Source organism: Chelonia mydas, chromosome 5, assembly GCF_015237465.2.
Source record: "Chelonia mydas isolate rCheMyd1 chromosome 5, rCheMyd1.pri.v2, whole genome shotgun sequence".
NCBI classification, from domain to species: domain Eukaryota; kingdom Metazoa; phylum Chordata; order Testudines; family Cheloniidae; genus Chelonia; species Chelonia mydas.
Window position 1 is genome coordinate 120008105 of NC_051245.2, and position 17428 is coordinate 120025532.

Here is a 17428-nt window from a genome sequence, read left to right on the forward strand (position 1 = left end):
GAAGGTGAGCACAATACAGCCAATTAAAAGAGGGCTGAGATATGCCTGGACCTATAAAGGGCTGCTCATAGGCAACTGGAAGGAAAGGACTGAGGCAAGTGGAGCCCTGGGAGGAAGGATTGAGACCGGCTTAGCCCTGGTCAGCAGAGGCCACACTGGAGTAGGGCTAACGACTGTGGTGGGTCCCTGGAGCAAGTGCTGCAACTTCAAGAGGGAAACAGAGTTGGAGGAGGCAAGGAAGCTGCCAGGAGCTGGAAAGCCAGAGATCCGCGGGAGGGGTGGCCCTGAAGCCTGGGGGCCAGGTATTGACTTAAAGCTGCATTCTGTTTGCTTGTTAAACTTTGCTATAAATGAATAAACCTTCTTGACTGGGCATAGCAGTGCATGCTTGCGGGAGGGGGATGCAGTGGCAGTCCCCTGGTGACACCCACCCCCATTATTTTGCCCAGGATTGATGTCAGACTGACAGGCCTATAATTACCCGAGTCATCCTATTTACCCTTTTAAAATATTGGTACAACATTAAGTGTCTTCTAGCTTTTTGGAACTTCCCCAATGTTCCAAGACTTCTTAAAAATCAAAATTAACAGTCCAGCGAACTCATTAGCCAGCTCTTTAAAAACTCTTGGATGCAAATTATCTGGGCCTGTTGGTTTAACATGTTTGACTTTAGTAGCTGCCATTTAACATTGTCTCACGATACTAGTGGAATGGAAAGCATGTTCTCATCATCGTATGATATGAGTACATTATCTGTTTTTATTCCCCAAATTCAAAACAGAAATATTTACTGAACTTCTGCCTTTTCTGCATTATTATTGATAATTCTGTCTTTTCCATTCAGCAATTAGTAATATGCTATCCACATATACCTACAGAGAGAGACAGATATGAGCATGAGTTGGCCCTTTTGGACAACTAAGTTGTATATATTCAATGGCAAAAGCCACTTGGAGATGGGCATGTCTTTTTTAGCAAATAGTTTGACAAAAGAATGAATTTTTTTTGATTGAATGAAACTATTTGTGAATCTGAGTCCAATTGAGTGCATAATTTCAGCAAAATAAAATATGGGAGGAAAAAAATTTAAAAAGCCAGTTTGCTTTAATGCAATATTTTCCATCCATCATCCAATTCTTCTACTAGGACAAAGCCTATTGACACAGGGAATATGGTGAGTCAAAACACCCCATGTCACAAACCAGGCTGAAATGTCAAATAAATTATTTAAATAGGCTCTTGAATCTGCTAAGCTGTAGGTCGCACTGTGAGGAGGAGGATTTCCAGTTAGATGAGATGTGTAATAATATATAAAATTACACTTGGAGTCAATGCATTAAACAAGAAAACCAAAGAGCTAAAACTCTAGAAGGAACAAATATTACCTCCCAAACTGATGCCAATATTGGTTTCCCAGTCTCTAAACAAGGGCTGTCCAATCACCCACTGAAAAAACACTATACGAACAAGGACACCTTTCCATTGGGTGTCCCTTTCTTTATGGACTCAAAGGTAGTAGACAGATGAACTGCAGTTGTAAATACAGTGGACTGTGGAAATTCTACCAGTCCTATAGCGGGCATTGCACACATCCCTATACAAAACGTGCACATTGTAAAAACAAGAATCAGACTGTTTCTGGAGAACACATACATAATGTTGAAGGAAAATGATAGGGATCTAACCCTGAGCTTGTGAGGAGGCTTTGGTTCTGAAACGGTAAACACAGGACAGCAAATACACATATTACTGCTTTTAATGGTAGACAACTGCACAACCAAGAGCTTCCACCTAACACAGGAAAGATACAAAACAACATTTTTGTGACAAAATGCTTGTTGTGTCTTCAAAATTCACATTCAGAAGGATTAAAAATTCTCAGGTTGCTGTCCAGACAGGGCCTGATTCTTGGTTACTTTGGCCTTCAACACTACTCTGGAAGCATAAAGAGACCTTAGCTTAAATGAGAATCAAGCCCCTTAGTCCTAATAGTGTACGTGTAAGAAATATTCCTGAACCAGAATAATTCAGCAGGAATTGGAAGAAAGCAAGACTCAAAAGCCACCCTTTAAAGAGGCTCCTTCATATCTCTCACAGTCTACAACAGGCATGTTTCATATCGTTTTAATACTAAAATGTGTGGAATGGGAGAAAATGAGCATTAAAGCACATGAAATAGTGTCAGCTTTGTATGGTATTGAGAGATCCTTTATAAACCTAAGTATTTGGTTTCAGACAAATTTAGGATGATTATGTAGCTTTAAAACTATCAAATATTGTAACTAGGCATTACTGCTTTGCCAAAAATGACTTCTGTTTTGGAAACATCGCCTTGATTTTTATATTTGACAGAAGGCTGTCTTCTCCCTATGCCCACTTCCCAAAAATGCCTTCCCCTGCACAAGTGCTCAGACTTACTTGGGACTAGTGGGTCAATATCACTTCTGGAGGTACCACATACCCAATAAGGTCATACCATTTGGCACTCAGTATCCTTTGACACTACAAAGCCTTTTCTAATAGTAAGCTTGATTTTCCAATTGAACTGCAAATTAAATGTCAAAATTCCATTTGCAGCAGGAGCATCTGCTGTATGCCCAGATTTGCCATTTTAGCAGGGATTCACCACTTAACCTAAAAATGTATCTTTATTTTCCTTTTTGATGCTCCAAAGCCACAATCAGCTGGTTCCCACTGCCCAGTGGTGCCCAGAATATCCCATGCCTTGATATCAGATACCAGAGAAACCTGCTGAAACACAGAACCAGTATATATGTGAATAACCAGCAAGGCATAACGTCTCCTTGTCCCATCCCTCCTGCTATATCCATCGCTGAGTGTCATCTCCACACTGAACTAACTGTGAAGATCATTAGCTGTTTATTATTTTATTGCACTGCATGGTTTGTGAAGTTTCTTTTTAATAATAAATCTCGGTGAAACAGAACAGCTGATGCTTCATTTGTAGTTCACCCTTAAAACGTACTTTTTCAGTATGAAAATTCGGAAAAGACTGCTACAAAAATACTCAACCACCTCACATACTTCCAACAACACTGCCTATATCTATACTCTTCCCATACCACTGGCTCAGTCTGGTAGGGCGATTTCATTTTCAACCATTTGCCTATGAGTCATCTCCCTGGGAAAGTTGGTGAGTGGCAATCAGAAATCTTGGGATTGGAAGGGAAACTATCTTGTCTGTGTACATAATCATTCCATTTAATATTGCATAGAAGAATGCTAAGCACGACTCAATTTCTCGGTGTCTTTGGTCAAGAACTTCTGCCTCCAAATTAATGAATGGCCTGTCAAAACTTCAGTGTGATTTGCACTGGTATTAAAATGAAGGAAATCCTGATCTGTTTGGCCCAATGATAGCTGTAAACTGCTACATTTTGCTGATATTATGATTACTATTTAGGGAGAACTTCATGAAGTAAACTGTGTTCCTTGGTAATAACTATGTTTAGATTTATTGTCAGTATACACTAGTCATTAGATATTGCATAGAGAATGGAAAGTTGGACAAGAATGGCATGTTTTACTCTATATAGCATTGTGTGTGGCAGGAGATAATTCTAAGATTTCAATCTAAATGATTTCTTCTGATGCTATGAATAGGGTACCACTTTCTGTTGTTGTGATATTAGCTTCAGGAATGTAGAATTTGACAAAAGGCCAGATTTTTTCAGCTATTTAGGCATTCAAATATGCAGCTAGAGGCACATGATGAGATTTTTGATAGCACCGAGGTGCCTAACTCCTGTTTGATGAATTAAATGGCATCACAGAGTGCTCTGGGCATGGGCATACTATACATGGTCTCTCCCTTTATCAGTCTAATACCAATATTTGTGATTAACCAGTTCAGTTTTGGAGCTGCTTCTCCCTTCTCACTCTAATATATTTGATTTTTTAACCCTTTACTCTCCAGCATTGGCTCTTGATGGGAGAAGATTCACTGGAAGATTCACCACACTCCACTTTCCTTTCAGTTAGAGTCTGCTTCCCTACACTCTGGTTGTTAAATGGGCATCCTAGGACAATACAAAGGTCTGCCTTGAGGTGGAAAATAAGGTGTTTTAGAATCTGTGTTCTGCATTTGTCAGTACGTTTTATGGCTACCAACCCACTCCAGGTACATTTGGAATCCGAATATTGAAGCCAGGCAGCCTGACCTAGATACCTAATAAATCTGAGGGCCTTTACTGCATATTTTAGATTGGTACTTTTTTTTTCTCTGATGGAACAGAACACTAGGAAATGTTCTTCAGGAACAAAGTGAAGAGAAAGAGCATTCTGCCCTCCTGCCCGAAGGAAGTCTAGAGTGCGATAAAAATGTTATCCAATCTTAAATTAGGGGTGGCTGCTGCTTCACCTGCAACACATACGTGTGTGTGTGTGAAACAGCCTACTGATGCATGTTTTGAAATTGCAAACTATGCATAGTCCCTTCGTGGCAAAAACCCTGTGCCCGAAAAGAGCACAGTGCTGGGAAACGGTCTTTGAAGAAGTTCTCCCTCCGGCTCCGGGGAGCTGCGGAGTGTGTATGGTCTGACCTGCAGCAGGGTGTTTATAGAGCAGGTTGCAGCAGCCGTTGGGCCAGCCTCCTCCTCTCTGGCTTGAGCCATCAGGTTAGGGGCTGAATGGCCGAGCAATTGAGGCAGCTCTCGCTAGACACCTGTCCTGATGCGCACTACAGGGGGGGCGCCTCCTCCTGGAGACACGCAGGCACCCACCCCGCGGCTCTTTGGGAGTTCAGACGTTAGATATGTGTAGTTTGTATGGGGCAGGGCGATCTGCCCTATAACCCTGCGGGAGGGATAGCTCAGTGGTTTGAGCATTGGCCTGCTAAACCCAGAGTTGTGAGTTCAATCCTCCAGGGGGCCATTTAGGGATGGGGCAAAAATTGGGGATTGGTCCTGCTTTGAGGTTGGACTAGATGACCTCCTGGGGTCCCTGCCATCTATGATCTTCTATTCTGTTCACCGTGGGCCACTCCTCACTGCCTCTCGCCGCTCTCCCCACCCCTAATACACCCCCCTCTGTTTCTCTTTCCCTCCCGTGGGGACCTTACCTGGCTCTTCCTCGGGAATTCCCGGAGCACGATGCTGATGACCGGGATGCGCAGAGCCGAGGAGACGAACTCCAGCTCCAGCATCTCCCCGGTGCTCTGCGGGAAGGCGAGGAGGGCGGAGACCCCCTGCACCACCACGGTGTGGCAGAGGCTCTGCAGGAAGGAGAGCGGGTCGCTGCTCCAGGAGGAGCTGGGGGAAGAGAAAGGCAAGAGAGGTAGATCGCCCAGCCCGGCCTCGATGGCCATCACCACCTCCAGGGACAGGTTGTAGGGCAGCAGCCCGCTCACCCGGTTGAGGTTCTCCACCCCCAGCAGCAGCGCGTCCTTGGGCAGCAGCAGCAGCTCCTGGTCTCCGCTCTCGGTGCCAATCAGGTTCCCGGTGCCCAGCTGCGCCCTGTTCCCCAGGCTGGTCCCGATCCACCGCCTCCGGATCCCGGCGCCCTTCCCGCCGGTAGTCCTGGGAGTTTGGGCTGCCTCGTGCGCACTTTGCCCCCCTTTGCTCCCTTCCTCCTGCGCTCCGGGAGCGGGGTCCGGCGCTCCCCCGAGCGGGGCGTCATTGCGCGCTCCCCAGCTCCAGCCGCGGCTGGTCCGGGAGGTAGCTGCCCAGGGCTGCAGGTGAGCCGCCCCGATCCTCACGGTGTGCCCGATCCGCTTGAGGATCTGGCAAGGCTGCGGGTGGGAGGAGGAGCCGGGCACCCGGGCCAGCACCAGGGCGCAGGGCGGCAGCGGCAGCAGGCAGACCCTGCTCAGGAGCCACCACAGACCCGGTCTCCACATCGCTGAAAGCCAGCGGCCGGGGAGCCGGGAGGAGCGGCCGGCCCCGGCCCCCTCCCAGCTCAGCCGCCGCCTCCTGCGAGCCCTCGCACCGCCCAGCAGCCAAAGCCGGGAGCAGCTTCCCGGCCACGGCTCCAGTCACTCCAGGCGCCTGGGGGCCCCAGCGCCAGCCATTCGCCCCAGCGCGGGGCAGCCGGGGGGGACCCTCCTTCCCCAGCAGCATCGATCGCTTACCCCCCACCCCGGAGCGCCCGGACAGCCCGGTCCGCTCGGCAAAGAGTCAGCGCAGTGACAGGCGGCCCCGCCAGGCGCCCCGATCATCGCCCCGCGGTGGCCAGGAGATCCCGCCGGTGGGGGGGCCCCCAGGGAGCCCAGCCCCACATCCCCGCTCGGGGAGGGGCCCAGCCTCAGCCCTTCCTCCCGCTCTTCTGTGCTCGCTTCTTCCCCCCCCCCCCCGCCTCCCCCAGCTGGGGGGGCTTGCTCCGAGGCGACAAAGTTGCCGAGCTGCTGGATGGCTCCGGTCCGTCGCTTGGCTGCGCTAAGCTCCCACCGACAGGCGCTCTCCGAAAGCCAGCGGGCGGCCCCAGCGCCGGGCACAGTCCCCTCCGCTGGCTGCCCGCAGTCCCTGTGCCCCAGCGCTCCCGGGCAGAGCCCAGAGCCCGGGCGGACAGCTCCCCTCCAGCGCCCTGGGTCCTTATCTCAGCTAGCACGAGGCATAAAACAAGCGTGAAGGGTCCGATTGGCGGACCAGGGCTATTTATAGCTCCAATCTAGACAGCTCTAACCCCGTGCTGGGTTTGTAATAGGGGCGTTTTGCACGTGGCCATGTGGACAGCCAGGTTTCCCCTTCCTAGACTCCGGAGAGCCTGCTTGATACAGCCTTTACTGACACACGCCGCAGCTCCCTGCACGGATCTTGACAACAGGCCCCAGAGGCAGCGTCTACACACGCGCCAGGATTGGCACACGTCATCCTCTGCAGCTGCACATGAGAGCAATTTCTTACACTGGGGCCACCTGGTATTTTGGGTGCAAGTGGCCAGTTTTGGGGGAGGGATAGCTTGGGGGGAGGGATAGCTCCGTGGTCTGAGCGTTGGCCTGCTAAACCCCGGGGTTGTGAATTCAATCCTTGAGGGGGCCATTTGGGATGGGGCAGAAATTGGGGGGATTGGTCCTGCTTTGAACAGAGGGTTGGACTAGATGACCTCCTGAGGTCCCTTCCAACCCTGGTATTCTAGGACTATAGCCCTAATGTTTCTGAGCGGTAAATAGCAGCTAGAAAGATCCAAATCGTTCACTTCTCAGACTTTTCCTAACTTCTCCAAGACGATTTAGTTGTCAGACAGAAAGAATGACACTCCACCTTTTATCATTGGCCTATAGTATGACCGGCAGCTTTATCTTACTAAAGGCAACAGCATTGTTCCCAGGGGGTAAGGGCAGCAGGACTAGACCCTGAATTTGTACCTTACCAGATTTCTCACCTCTGCACCCCTCACTTCTGGGAATCCAATATTGCTCTAGATGCCGTTTCCATTCAGCTACTGCTTCAGATTTAAAAAGGCTTCAACCTGTGGGACCTGCAATCATTGGTTACCAAGCCATCACCCTTGGTTAGCATGACTTGTAGAAGACAACTGTTTTGTACAGAGAAAAAATTCAAAGGGAGCCAGAAAGAAATGGGGGGATGGGGTGGGGGAGAGAGAAAGAAGGGGTGTGTGTGCGTGAGTGTGGTTGTCTCCATTCCTAATGTACAATGGCATATCATAAAATCAAAAGTAGTAAGAGTACCCCAGCACTGGGGGCAAGGGTGTTGTAGGTCATGACTGAGGTGCATTAGCAAAGATAGAAGGAGAAAATGTTCCAGCACCTAGTTGTATTATATCTACCTCCTACAAATGCACTCAATTCACTCTTCTGTTTCTTCTTTTTCCTCCATTCTTCTCATGCTTTTAAAATTCATTTCCATCTACTTCCCACTCTTATCCTCTTCCCCATCCTATTTATCCCTGGCTTTCCCCCCCACCCTTCCCCATTTTTTTCCTTTGAGGAAGGCACCCCTTTAGATCACAAGGTGCATCTTTGCAGGTTCCTGGCTTCTTTGGTTGGGAGAGATGTTTTGAACATGGAAAAGAACCAATCCAGCCTATAGAAAAATTGAGCTTTCCAGAAACACACACACACACTCACCAATTAGAGTTGGGTGAAGCAGCTGTGATAAAATAAGAATGACTCAAACCTTGGCTCACAATGTCAATTAGCGGGACCCACATCCTTTCCTGAGGTTTGGGAAAGCTTGCTAATTCCCTTTGAAATTAATGTCTTTAAGGTGCCACCAGACTCCACTTTTTCCTTGTGTGTACCTCAGCAATTCCTGGTTTTCAGCTGGGACTGCAAGGAGAAATCGTGCTCTTTGTTAGCAGCGTACTTATGTGGCATTTCGCACCCACTTGAAACTGGGACATGCTAGAAATCTCATAAGAAAACTAACATTCATATGATTTCCAGTCCAGTTTCCAGACTAAGATGCTTTATAAAGTTTGTTATAAGCTTTTACACAGGCATCCAGGCTTCTAAACCAAGCTGTCTGACGTTTGTTCATTATTAGTTAGAATCCCAGGTGCAGTGAAACTTGTATAAGAAACTACTCTAGTTATACAAACTTGTGGTTTAAAAGTCAACTGCAAATTATCATGCAAGGTGTGCCACTTTGCTCCAGGTTTATTAGAACTTCTTGTAAGCAATGGACTTCCATCTGTTCTTTGTGGGCAGATTTCATTATAGTAAAAACCAGAAGTGTTTCAGGAAAATTAAGTAAGATTATTACTGTAAGAGTTACAGTAAGTAGCATAATATATTTCAGAGTGGTAGCCGTGTCAGTCTATATCAGCAAAAACAACGAGCAGTCCTTGTGGCACCTTAGAGTCTAACAAATTTATTTGGGCATAAGCATAAGCCCAAATAAATTTGTTAGTCTCTAAGGTGCCACAAGGACTCCTCGTTGTTTTAGCATAATATAAGAACTGGATGAAAAAAATTATGGTAAACAATTTATTCTGCTTGTGAATTGTTGATGAGCAAATCATAATTTTCATTTTTGTTCCTTATTCAAAACAATTCAAAACAATAATTTCTGCAAATAATTCTTGGTCCGGAGCTCATTCGTGATTGCAAATAGTCAATATGAAACATTTGAGCTGTTTTGATTGCACACATGGTTCAGATGATATGTTTCTGTGCCCTGACGGGAGAAGTGGAACTTTTAAAGCCAGCATTCCAATTTGAATATTCCTTATTATGAAATCTAGATTTGCTTTCTGCAATATGTGTTTATAATTTGCTCTTTCTGCAAATATTCTGCAATATACGTTTATAATTTGCTCTTTCTGCAAATATTCTTGCCAGCAAAGTTCTTTGTAACGGTCTGGATTGAGCAAAGCACTTAAACGTGTGCTTAATTTTAAGTGCATGAGTAATCCCATAGACTTCAACGGGACGACTGCTGTGCTTAAAATTAAGCATATGCGTTTCCTGGATCAAAGGCGGAATATCTGTGTGAAGTGATCCTAAAATGGGCCCAGAAACTAAGTGACTTTGTTTAAACAATTTGAATGGTCATGGATATTTTTTTTCTGTATTTGCCCAGCTATAAATATTCATGTGGAAAAAGATACAGTTTGTTATGGTAGCTAAGGGAAATGCTGTCTTTAAAAGTGTGTCAACAATGGATTTCTGCAGGAAATGGCCCACCTTGATTATCATACACATTGTGAAGACAGTGGTCACTTTGGATGGGCTATTACCAGCAAGAGAGTGAGTTTGTCTGTGGATGGGCGGAGGGTGAGAAAACCTGGATTTGTGCTGGAAATGGCCCAACTTGATGATCACTTTAGATAAGCTATTACCAGCAGGAGAGTGGGGTGGGAGGAGGTATTGTTTCATGGTGTCTGTGTATATAATGTCTTCTGCAATTTCCACAGTATGCATCCGATGAAGCGAGCTGTAGCTCACGAAAGCTCATGCTCAAATAAATTGGTTAGTCTCTAAGGTGCCACAAGTCCTCCTTTTCTTTTTGCGAATACAGACTAACACGGCTGTTACTCTGAAACAATGAGCTAGTTTTCTTACAATGTCACATTCTCATTCCTAAGATTGACAGTAGGATAAGTTACCAGTCTTGACAAATACTCGACCTTTTCAACTTTTAACTTAATGACTGGCTGTGTTCCCCCACCCATTGGAAGCTACCCAAGGAGTTCATGCACCGAGCACACACATGGCACGGGCACTGTGAAAAACGCCACTCTTGCCATTGCAGTTCTAAGGCATCATATCTGGAATCATGCATTGGACTAAGACCTGGCAGAACCCTGCAAATGGAGAAAAAACAAACAAATCAAGGATTGCATTAAATAGCTATGAATACAGTTCTGCTGCTGTACTTGAGGGAGATTAAGGAATGATGATTGGAGTAAGTATTCAACATCGGTAATTGGTTGAGGCCTGAAACCTCAAAGGGATTAAGGCATCTAATTCCCAGTGATTGATTAATGGGATTAGGTGCCTAAATCCCTTTAAAGATCTGGACCAGATTATCCCCTTGAGTGGGAAAAACCTATGGGAGAGGAATATTTACTAAGGAAAGATAATGAGATTCCTCTCCCAGATTGTTCTAACCGTCATTCCCTTGGAGGAGAGCGAGCAGAGGCAGGCGGTTGTTCCTGTCCCTAGATCAGCATATTTTAGGGCATCCATGTGGAAGGCTTGCCCCATTGTGCAGTTGGAGAGACATCATGCTGCCATTGTCTTCCCATTCATGCCTGTGTTGCTCTATTCCCCTCACTCTGAAGGAAAAACCCTATAGGATTACCAGGTAGCAATACTAGTCAGAATGGCTCTTTTCCAGTTCTTCCTTTAGCCTCTCCTAAATTCTGAAACCCCACAAGGCACCAACTGAGCAATAGTTGTACAATGTAAAGTCTGTGGGTTCAAAGGAAGATGGGGGCAATGCTACACCAGGTTTGCTCCTGTCTGTTCTAACATAGGTAGTGTCCTATGGATCCATGCAGTCCATAGACTCGTGGGTCATGCTCCTACCTTTTCCTCAACCCACCCAAACAAACCCTTCCCATACAGTCAGGGAGTGGGTTTCTCCAGAATTTGGCTCTAGGGTGCTGTGGTAGAGTGCATACCCCACACTGGCAGTGACAGGGTTAAGGGGAGCTGGTGATACCAATTAGCCCATTCCCTGGCACCTGGTGGGGAAACAGGTAATAAAGGATTAAACCCAACTGGGCAGTTTCTGTAAAGGAAGGCATGCGGGGCAAGTGGCAGAGGATACTTAAGAGAGAAATAGAGGGGTTTTTCTGCTCTTTAGGAAAGGAATGAAAGAGGGACTTGTGGGAAGGAACTTGTACCTGGTACTGTTCCTGAAGGGAGAGGGCAGCTGGGGAGAAGCAGAGTCCTAAAGTAGGCCTGGAAAAGAGAAGCTACAGGGATGAAGACTTGAGAGTCGTTGTTTTAGGAGAAGCGGGGCCTTCATGGAGAAAACCCTCAGAAGCAGCCCTCTGTAACAAGGCGGGGAAGAGCAAGGAACCTGTGGAGGACTGAGCCTGGGCAGGGTGGAAGAGTTTTTATTCTGCTGCGTTTGGACATTGTTACTGTGGAAGAAGTGGAACCCTTCATGTGACCTGGCTGGAGGACCATGTTACTGTATCTACCACTGATGTCCGGAGGAGGAAGGTGAGGCAGAGGGGCTGCAACACTAAGCCTTGCTATAAATAGGTGCTCGGAGATGGTGAGTCTATGATAGGTGCATAGAAAACCATGGAATCTGAGTAAGTGGGTCTTTGGTCTCCCAGAGCCCTGCTCCCAGAGAGCAGAATGAGAAGTTTGACTGCATTCTGCTCCGTGCAAGTACCTGACTCAAGCAAAGTGTGAGCAGCATCTGGCCTGTCCCTGTATAGATCTTACTTCCATCAGGGTCATGTTAATTATAATGAAATATATGAATAGATCTGCTAATGCAACTATAGAGACTATTTTTTAACAATCCCTGGTAGAAATTTCAGATGACATTACATCAACTTTCCATTGCTCTCATGGACCTCAGTAAGGGGTGTCCTTGTATATCCAGAATGGCATCTCTTTTACTTATATAGGGCTATACTGTACAACTCTTACTCACTTTGGTGAGCACGTACATAAGTGCTATCTCTGAAGTCACGTGCTCACCAAAGTGTGTAAGAGTGGTCTTCGACTATAAATTGCACCCAGTTGCAAGAATCTCAGGATGCGAATCCACAACTTAATGGAACAGGCTTTTAAAGCAAAGTTAAGAAAGCAAGACTGCTCCCACACTTTCAGTCAGATGTGTCCCTACATTTGCAGGCAGGAGGAAGGAGAGGGGACAGGACAAGAGAGGTTGCATGGGGAAGAGGGAAGCTCAGCTGCTGTGGGCAGTTCTTCAGACTCCAAATTATAATCACAAGAGGGAGGAAACAGGTGCAAAGTCTGAGGAGCAGAAATATCCAAAATATAGAAAGGTTACAACGGTACACTGTGAAAGAATAATTCACTGCATACGTCAAGCTTCACAATCCTGTCAACATTTTAACAAAGAACAGAAAATGGCAAATATCCATGACAATGAGACAGGCATGTGGATAGCATGGAATTAACCCTCTGTATTCAGTTTGAAGGGCTGATTCTGTGAACCCCTACTCAGCTAGTCAGTCTGACTGACCTCAGTGGGATTACAGGCTTCTGATGTGAGCAAGGATTTGTGGAAGGAGGCCCCAGCACAGTCACCTAGCCAGCTTTAGTGGTCATAACTAGATCTGTAGAATACATTTACAGACTAGATTGTGCTCTAGGCATACACTAGGATTGTGCTCTAAAGCTGCCCAGCAACATCTGCAACACCCCAGAAGTAGCCCCAAGGGACACTGCCTTAGAGGTCTCTCTCTGAAGCACAATTCCTCCCTTGATTTCTTCAGAGGGAAAAGATTACTGAGGGGAGTAAGGGTTTGCAGAACTGAGCTCCAAAACAGTCTTCTAGCCCTAGGTGTGGTCACTAACCACAGCTGTGGGTCTATCCCAGATGACTATTGGCATTTAATGACACAGCTCAGATTTCCTCAATCTGCCTTCTTGTCCTGTGTTAGCTCATCAGCATCTCTTCTGGTGAATGTTATCTTAACGGGCTGCTCTTCTGGCTGTTTTACTGAGGCGTCTGTCCCTGCATGGCATAGCTAGAAAAATCAGTGAGCTAGATTGTACTTATTGGCTCGGCCCTGAGCCAGTGGTTCCAGTTAGCACTGTGCCTAAGCCACTGTTTCTCAGATGCGGCCATGGCAGTTTCCTGCGCAGCATCAGCCCCTCTCCTTCCTCCCTGTTGCTCCTGCATGCGCTGCCTCTCCAGAGACACAGGTGGGGGACACAACCCGTAAGGAGCCAGGTGAGGCTGCGAGGAGGGGGTGAGGAGGCAAGTGACGGGGGGGCCCTGGTGGAGGAGTAAGGAGCGAGCGGTGAGCCAGCAGCAGGGTGAGGAGGTGGGCAGGGGGGTCTGGCTGCGAGCGGGGGAGTGAGGAGGTGAGGGGTGAGCCACCAGCCAGCGGGAGTTCTCGCAGCGGGCAGGGGGGTGTCTGTGGCAGGGGAGTGAGGAGGCGAGTGGCAGGCTCATGGGCAGCGGGTGGAGCCCCCACTGGGGAGGCTAGCCCCCGACTGCAGCCCTTCTGCCTGCGCTCCTGCCCCTGGCACCTGGAGGCCCAAGATCCCCTGTGCCCGGAGTCACAAGCCCCCAGCCCAGAGAAGCCCTGAGCACCTGCCCCTCCCCCCCCTCCACCTGCCCAGAGGAGCCCTGGGTTGGCTGAAGCCTGGAGCCCCCACACCTGCCTGGAGGTGCCACCAACCAGCTGCAGCCATGCCTCCTTCCCACTCCCTTCCCCAGACCCAAGCCCCACCTAGAGAGATGTTTTCCATTATTATTTGGACTTCTATTGTGTAAAAGCATTTTTAAATTTACTTCAGAATTGTTATACAGACAGCCACTTTTACCAAAAAAGCAAAAGAAACAATAATAATAAATAATAAAATAATAAAGGTGCAAAGCATCTTATTTGTGTTTCTATTCTGTTAGGTCCAGTAAAGACTAGAGAGCGAGAACTGTGCATGGTTTTTGTTATTGAGTCTGCAAAAAAACAAAACAAAAAACCCCACCCCAAACCTAACATAAATAAATTACAATGATGTATATATGTGCATATTACTTTATTAACTTTAGGAAAAATAAATAATTTTAGGAAAAAGTGTAAGTGCAATAGTTGGTGGACGCACTCTGAGGCCACCAGAAATGTTGTTGTGAGAACCCTGGGCCTAAGACACCTTTTGGAGTCGTAATTCCATGCCTGCTTCCCCCTTGGTCCAGGATTGGAGTAGGCACTGGGTGCTGGCTACTCTATGCACCCTCTATTCTGACTGAAATGCCCTGCCCAGTGAGTGAGTGGGGAAGATGGCAGGACTCCACCCGTTCTTTCCTGGTGGCTGGCCCTTTTAAGGGGAGTCAGGGCCCAGTGTGCCTATGGTGGGCTATAAGGAGAATGAGTCCATCTCAGTCCACCTGAAAGTAATTAATTGCCTAGCTGGCAGCTAATTAGTGCCTGGGTTTGACAAAGGGCTACTTTCCTCCACCAAACCTCTGATGCTCCTGGAGAGAAGTGCTCCCAAGGAGCAGAGTTCCCAGAGAAAGGACTTAGGGAAGGACCTTCCAAATGGCCACAGGCTGCCCAGTCGGTGAGGTACTGAATGCTGTCAGGTTGCTGGTGGGGGCTGTGCATCAGCCACAAACTGGTAGGAAGTGGTACAAGGAGCTGGACCTTCCAGGGAGAAAGCACTGAAGGAGTTGCTCCACCAAACTGTGGAGCCCATCCAGTGTACTGTTTGTGACCTTGAGGCTGGTGAAAGGGGGAAGTGGCCCAAGGAAACATTAGTGAGTCTGAGGAAGGAGACCTTAGAGGCTTAACATAGGGTCTCTGAGCTGGAACCCAGCGAAGGAGGGGGCCTGGGTTCCCCTACCAGTCCCTGAGGAAGGGGATGTAAAAGCCCCCCCCCTTATGCAGGGAGGGGGCCAAGGACTATTGAGCCCGAAGTAGGATTTAAGGCCCTGGATAAGATCATTTGACTTCTGTTTTATTGGACTCTGTTACCTGGAAGGGCTGGGATTATAAGCAATCTGGCTGGAAGGCTGAGTCATGAGAAGGGGTGAACCACTGCAGGCTCAGGGCAGTCAATTGGGGGCAAAGTAAGAGGCTGCTGCACTGTGCCTGGCCACGAGGGAGCACACCAGCTGGTGAGTGACCCCCTTTGTACTGCCCCTCCCTGCTCACCTGCTCCAGGGAGGGGGCCCCAGTTTATTCCTCAACATCTGGACCCAAGACCAGGTTGCCCAAGAAGGGGTGTAAGGGAGGTTCTGTGTGGGTGTGTTGCCCAAGTCAAATCCACTCCTATTTAAAAAATACTGGGCAAAATTTTCAAAACACCCCAGTGAGGTGGGAACCCAAGTTCCACTGAAAGTCAGTGGGGTTTAGGCTTAGCCCTTGTCTGTCGGTTTGGCTCCCAAATACAATCGGCTCCCTAAAAAGGGCGGGGGGGGGGGAGGAAGTGCTTCTTGAAAAAAGCAAACCTCATCAGGGTAAAAAAACTTCATGATTTTCAAACAGTAACTTGTGGTGGTGGTTTTTGTTTAACTTTACAGCGCAGGACTGGTGAGAAGAATAGCAGGCCGGGGAGGGCATTTTCAAAGGGGCTGTAGTATGAGGAGGGGATCTGGAGACAGGGGGATCAGGTTTCAGGAGGGGCCTAGTTTGGTGGGACAGAGGGCTCAGGAGTGCAAGCTGGGCCATACATCTACGAAACACTGCCTTCTGGGCACGCTTAATAAAAATCTTTCCTACAATTCAGCCTCTTTGCTGCATCTATTGCAAATTTGAAATGGGGTTAAGGGAGTTAGGTTTCCAGCTTTGCAGTTGCATGTCTAAATCCATTAAGTCTCTGAAAATCCCAGCTTTTTTTTTTTTTTAAAGCCTAATCATTGGGTGTATGCAACACCGTCAGTGAAACAATTGGGCTCAATCCTGCTTTTGCACTTCCATGGGTTCAGGATCAGACCTCTTTAAATTTGTTTTGCTTGGCAAGTATCAGAGGGGTAGCAGTGTTAGTCTGTGTCCACAAAAACAAGAAGAACTGAAGAAGTGAGTTTTTTACCCACGAAAGCTTATGCCCAAATAAATCTGTTAGTCTTTAAGGTGCCACCAGATTCCTCATCGTTTGTCTGGCAAGTTTTCCTGTAGTCTTAACCAAGAAGAAGCTGGGGGACACCTTGGGGGACACCCTGGGGGACACCCTGTTCCTATGGGGCAGCAGAGCAAAACACTGACACATGGGAGGATGTATGGTTGAGACTGGTGTTAACACAAGGTTATATACTTTTTTGTAGGCAACGGAGCAGAATGTGACATTTATTCATGGGAACCTTTAAATAACACTGTGCTGGAGGCACTGGTGAGATGGTGGACTATAGGAAACAATGCTTGAAATTGACAGGTGTGTGATAAATGGACTTCACTTTTTAGGTTGGTTCTGGAGTACACAGAAGAATTTAAACATCTGTTCAGGGAAAACAACTCCAGGGGCATGAAGCCTGTTTTAAAGACCAGCTGCCTAAAACAACCTCTTTAAGGAATCACCAAGCATTAAATTACCTGTGTTAAGCAAACACTCAAGATACTTCAAAAGCTGGGAGGAGGGAGAAAAACAGAGGGTCTGTGTCTGTCTGTATGCTGCTTTTGCTGGGGATAGAACAGGAATGGAGTCTTAGAACTTTTAGTAAGTAATCTAGCTAGGTATGTGTTAGATTATGATTTCTTTAAATGGCTGAGAAAGGAACTGTGCTGAATAGAATGACTATTCCTGTCTGTGTGTCTTTTTTGTAACTTAAGGTTTTGCCTAGAGGGATTCTCTATGTTTTGAATCTAATTACCCTGTAAGGTATCTACCATCCTGATTTTACAGAGGGGATTTCTTTACTTCTATTAAAAGTCTTCTTGTAAGAAAACTGAATGCTTTTTCATTGTTCTCAGATCCAAGGGTTTGGGTCTGTGGTCACCTATGCAAATTGGTGAGGATTTTTACCAAACCTTTCCCAGGAAGTGGGGTGCAAGGGTTGGGAGGATTTTGGGAGGAAAGACGTGTCCAAACTACGTTTCCCAGTAAACCCAGTTAGAGCTTGGTGGTGGCAGTGGAGATCCAGGGACAAAGGATAAAATTAATTTGTACCTTGGGGAAGTTTTAACCTAAGCTGGTGAAAGTAAGCTTAGGAGGTTTTCATGCAGGTCCCCACATCTGTACCCTAGAGTTCAGAGTGGGGGAGGAACCTTGACACAAGCAAAAACTGAAATCTTTTGGGCTCTATTTAAGCCTTATTTGTATTTGTTTTTGTGAATATTCTCACAGAGGCTTTTCTGGGAGGAAGGTGCAGATAGTATGCAAATAGCAGAGTGTATTAATGAAAAGTGA

At 47.1% G+C, this 17428-nt stretch overlaps 1 protein-coding gene and 1 long non-coding RNA gene across 3 annotated transcripts in view; one reads left to right on the forward strand and one right to left on the reverse strand.

Annotated features, from left to right (window-relative positions):
• Nucleotides 1-6774, reverse strand: part of GRIN3A (glutamate ionotropic receptor NMDA type subunit 3A) — a 92396-nt gene extending 85622 nt beyond the window's left edge. Inside the window, exon 1 of the mRNA XM_037902173.2 lies at nucleotides 5081-6774. Within this exon, the coding sequence (XP_037758101.1) occupies nucleotides 5081-5857 (777 nt within the window). The 5' untranslated portion in view covers nucleotides 5858-6774. The remainder of the gene's footprint in view (nucleotides 1-5080) is intronic.
• A 4306-nt stretch (nucleotides 6775-11080) lies between these two features.
• Nucleotides 11081-16629, forward strand: LOC122466047. 2 transcript variants are annotated; one of them, XR_006291257.1, is made up of 3 exons: nucleotides 11081-11596; nucleotides 15068-15203; nucleotides 16350-16629. It is a non-coding gene; the product is annotated as an uncharacterized LOC122466047 (long non-coding RNA). The 2 variants fall into 2 exon arrangements; XR_006291258.1 differs by lacking the exon at nucleotides 11081-11596 and adding an exon at nucleotides 13122-13313.
• Nucleotides 16630-17428: the final 799 nt, after the last annotated feature.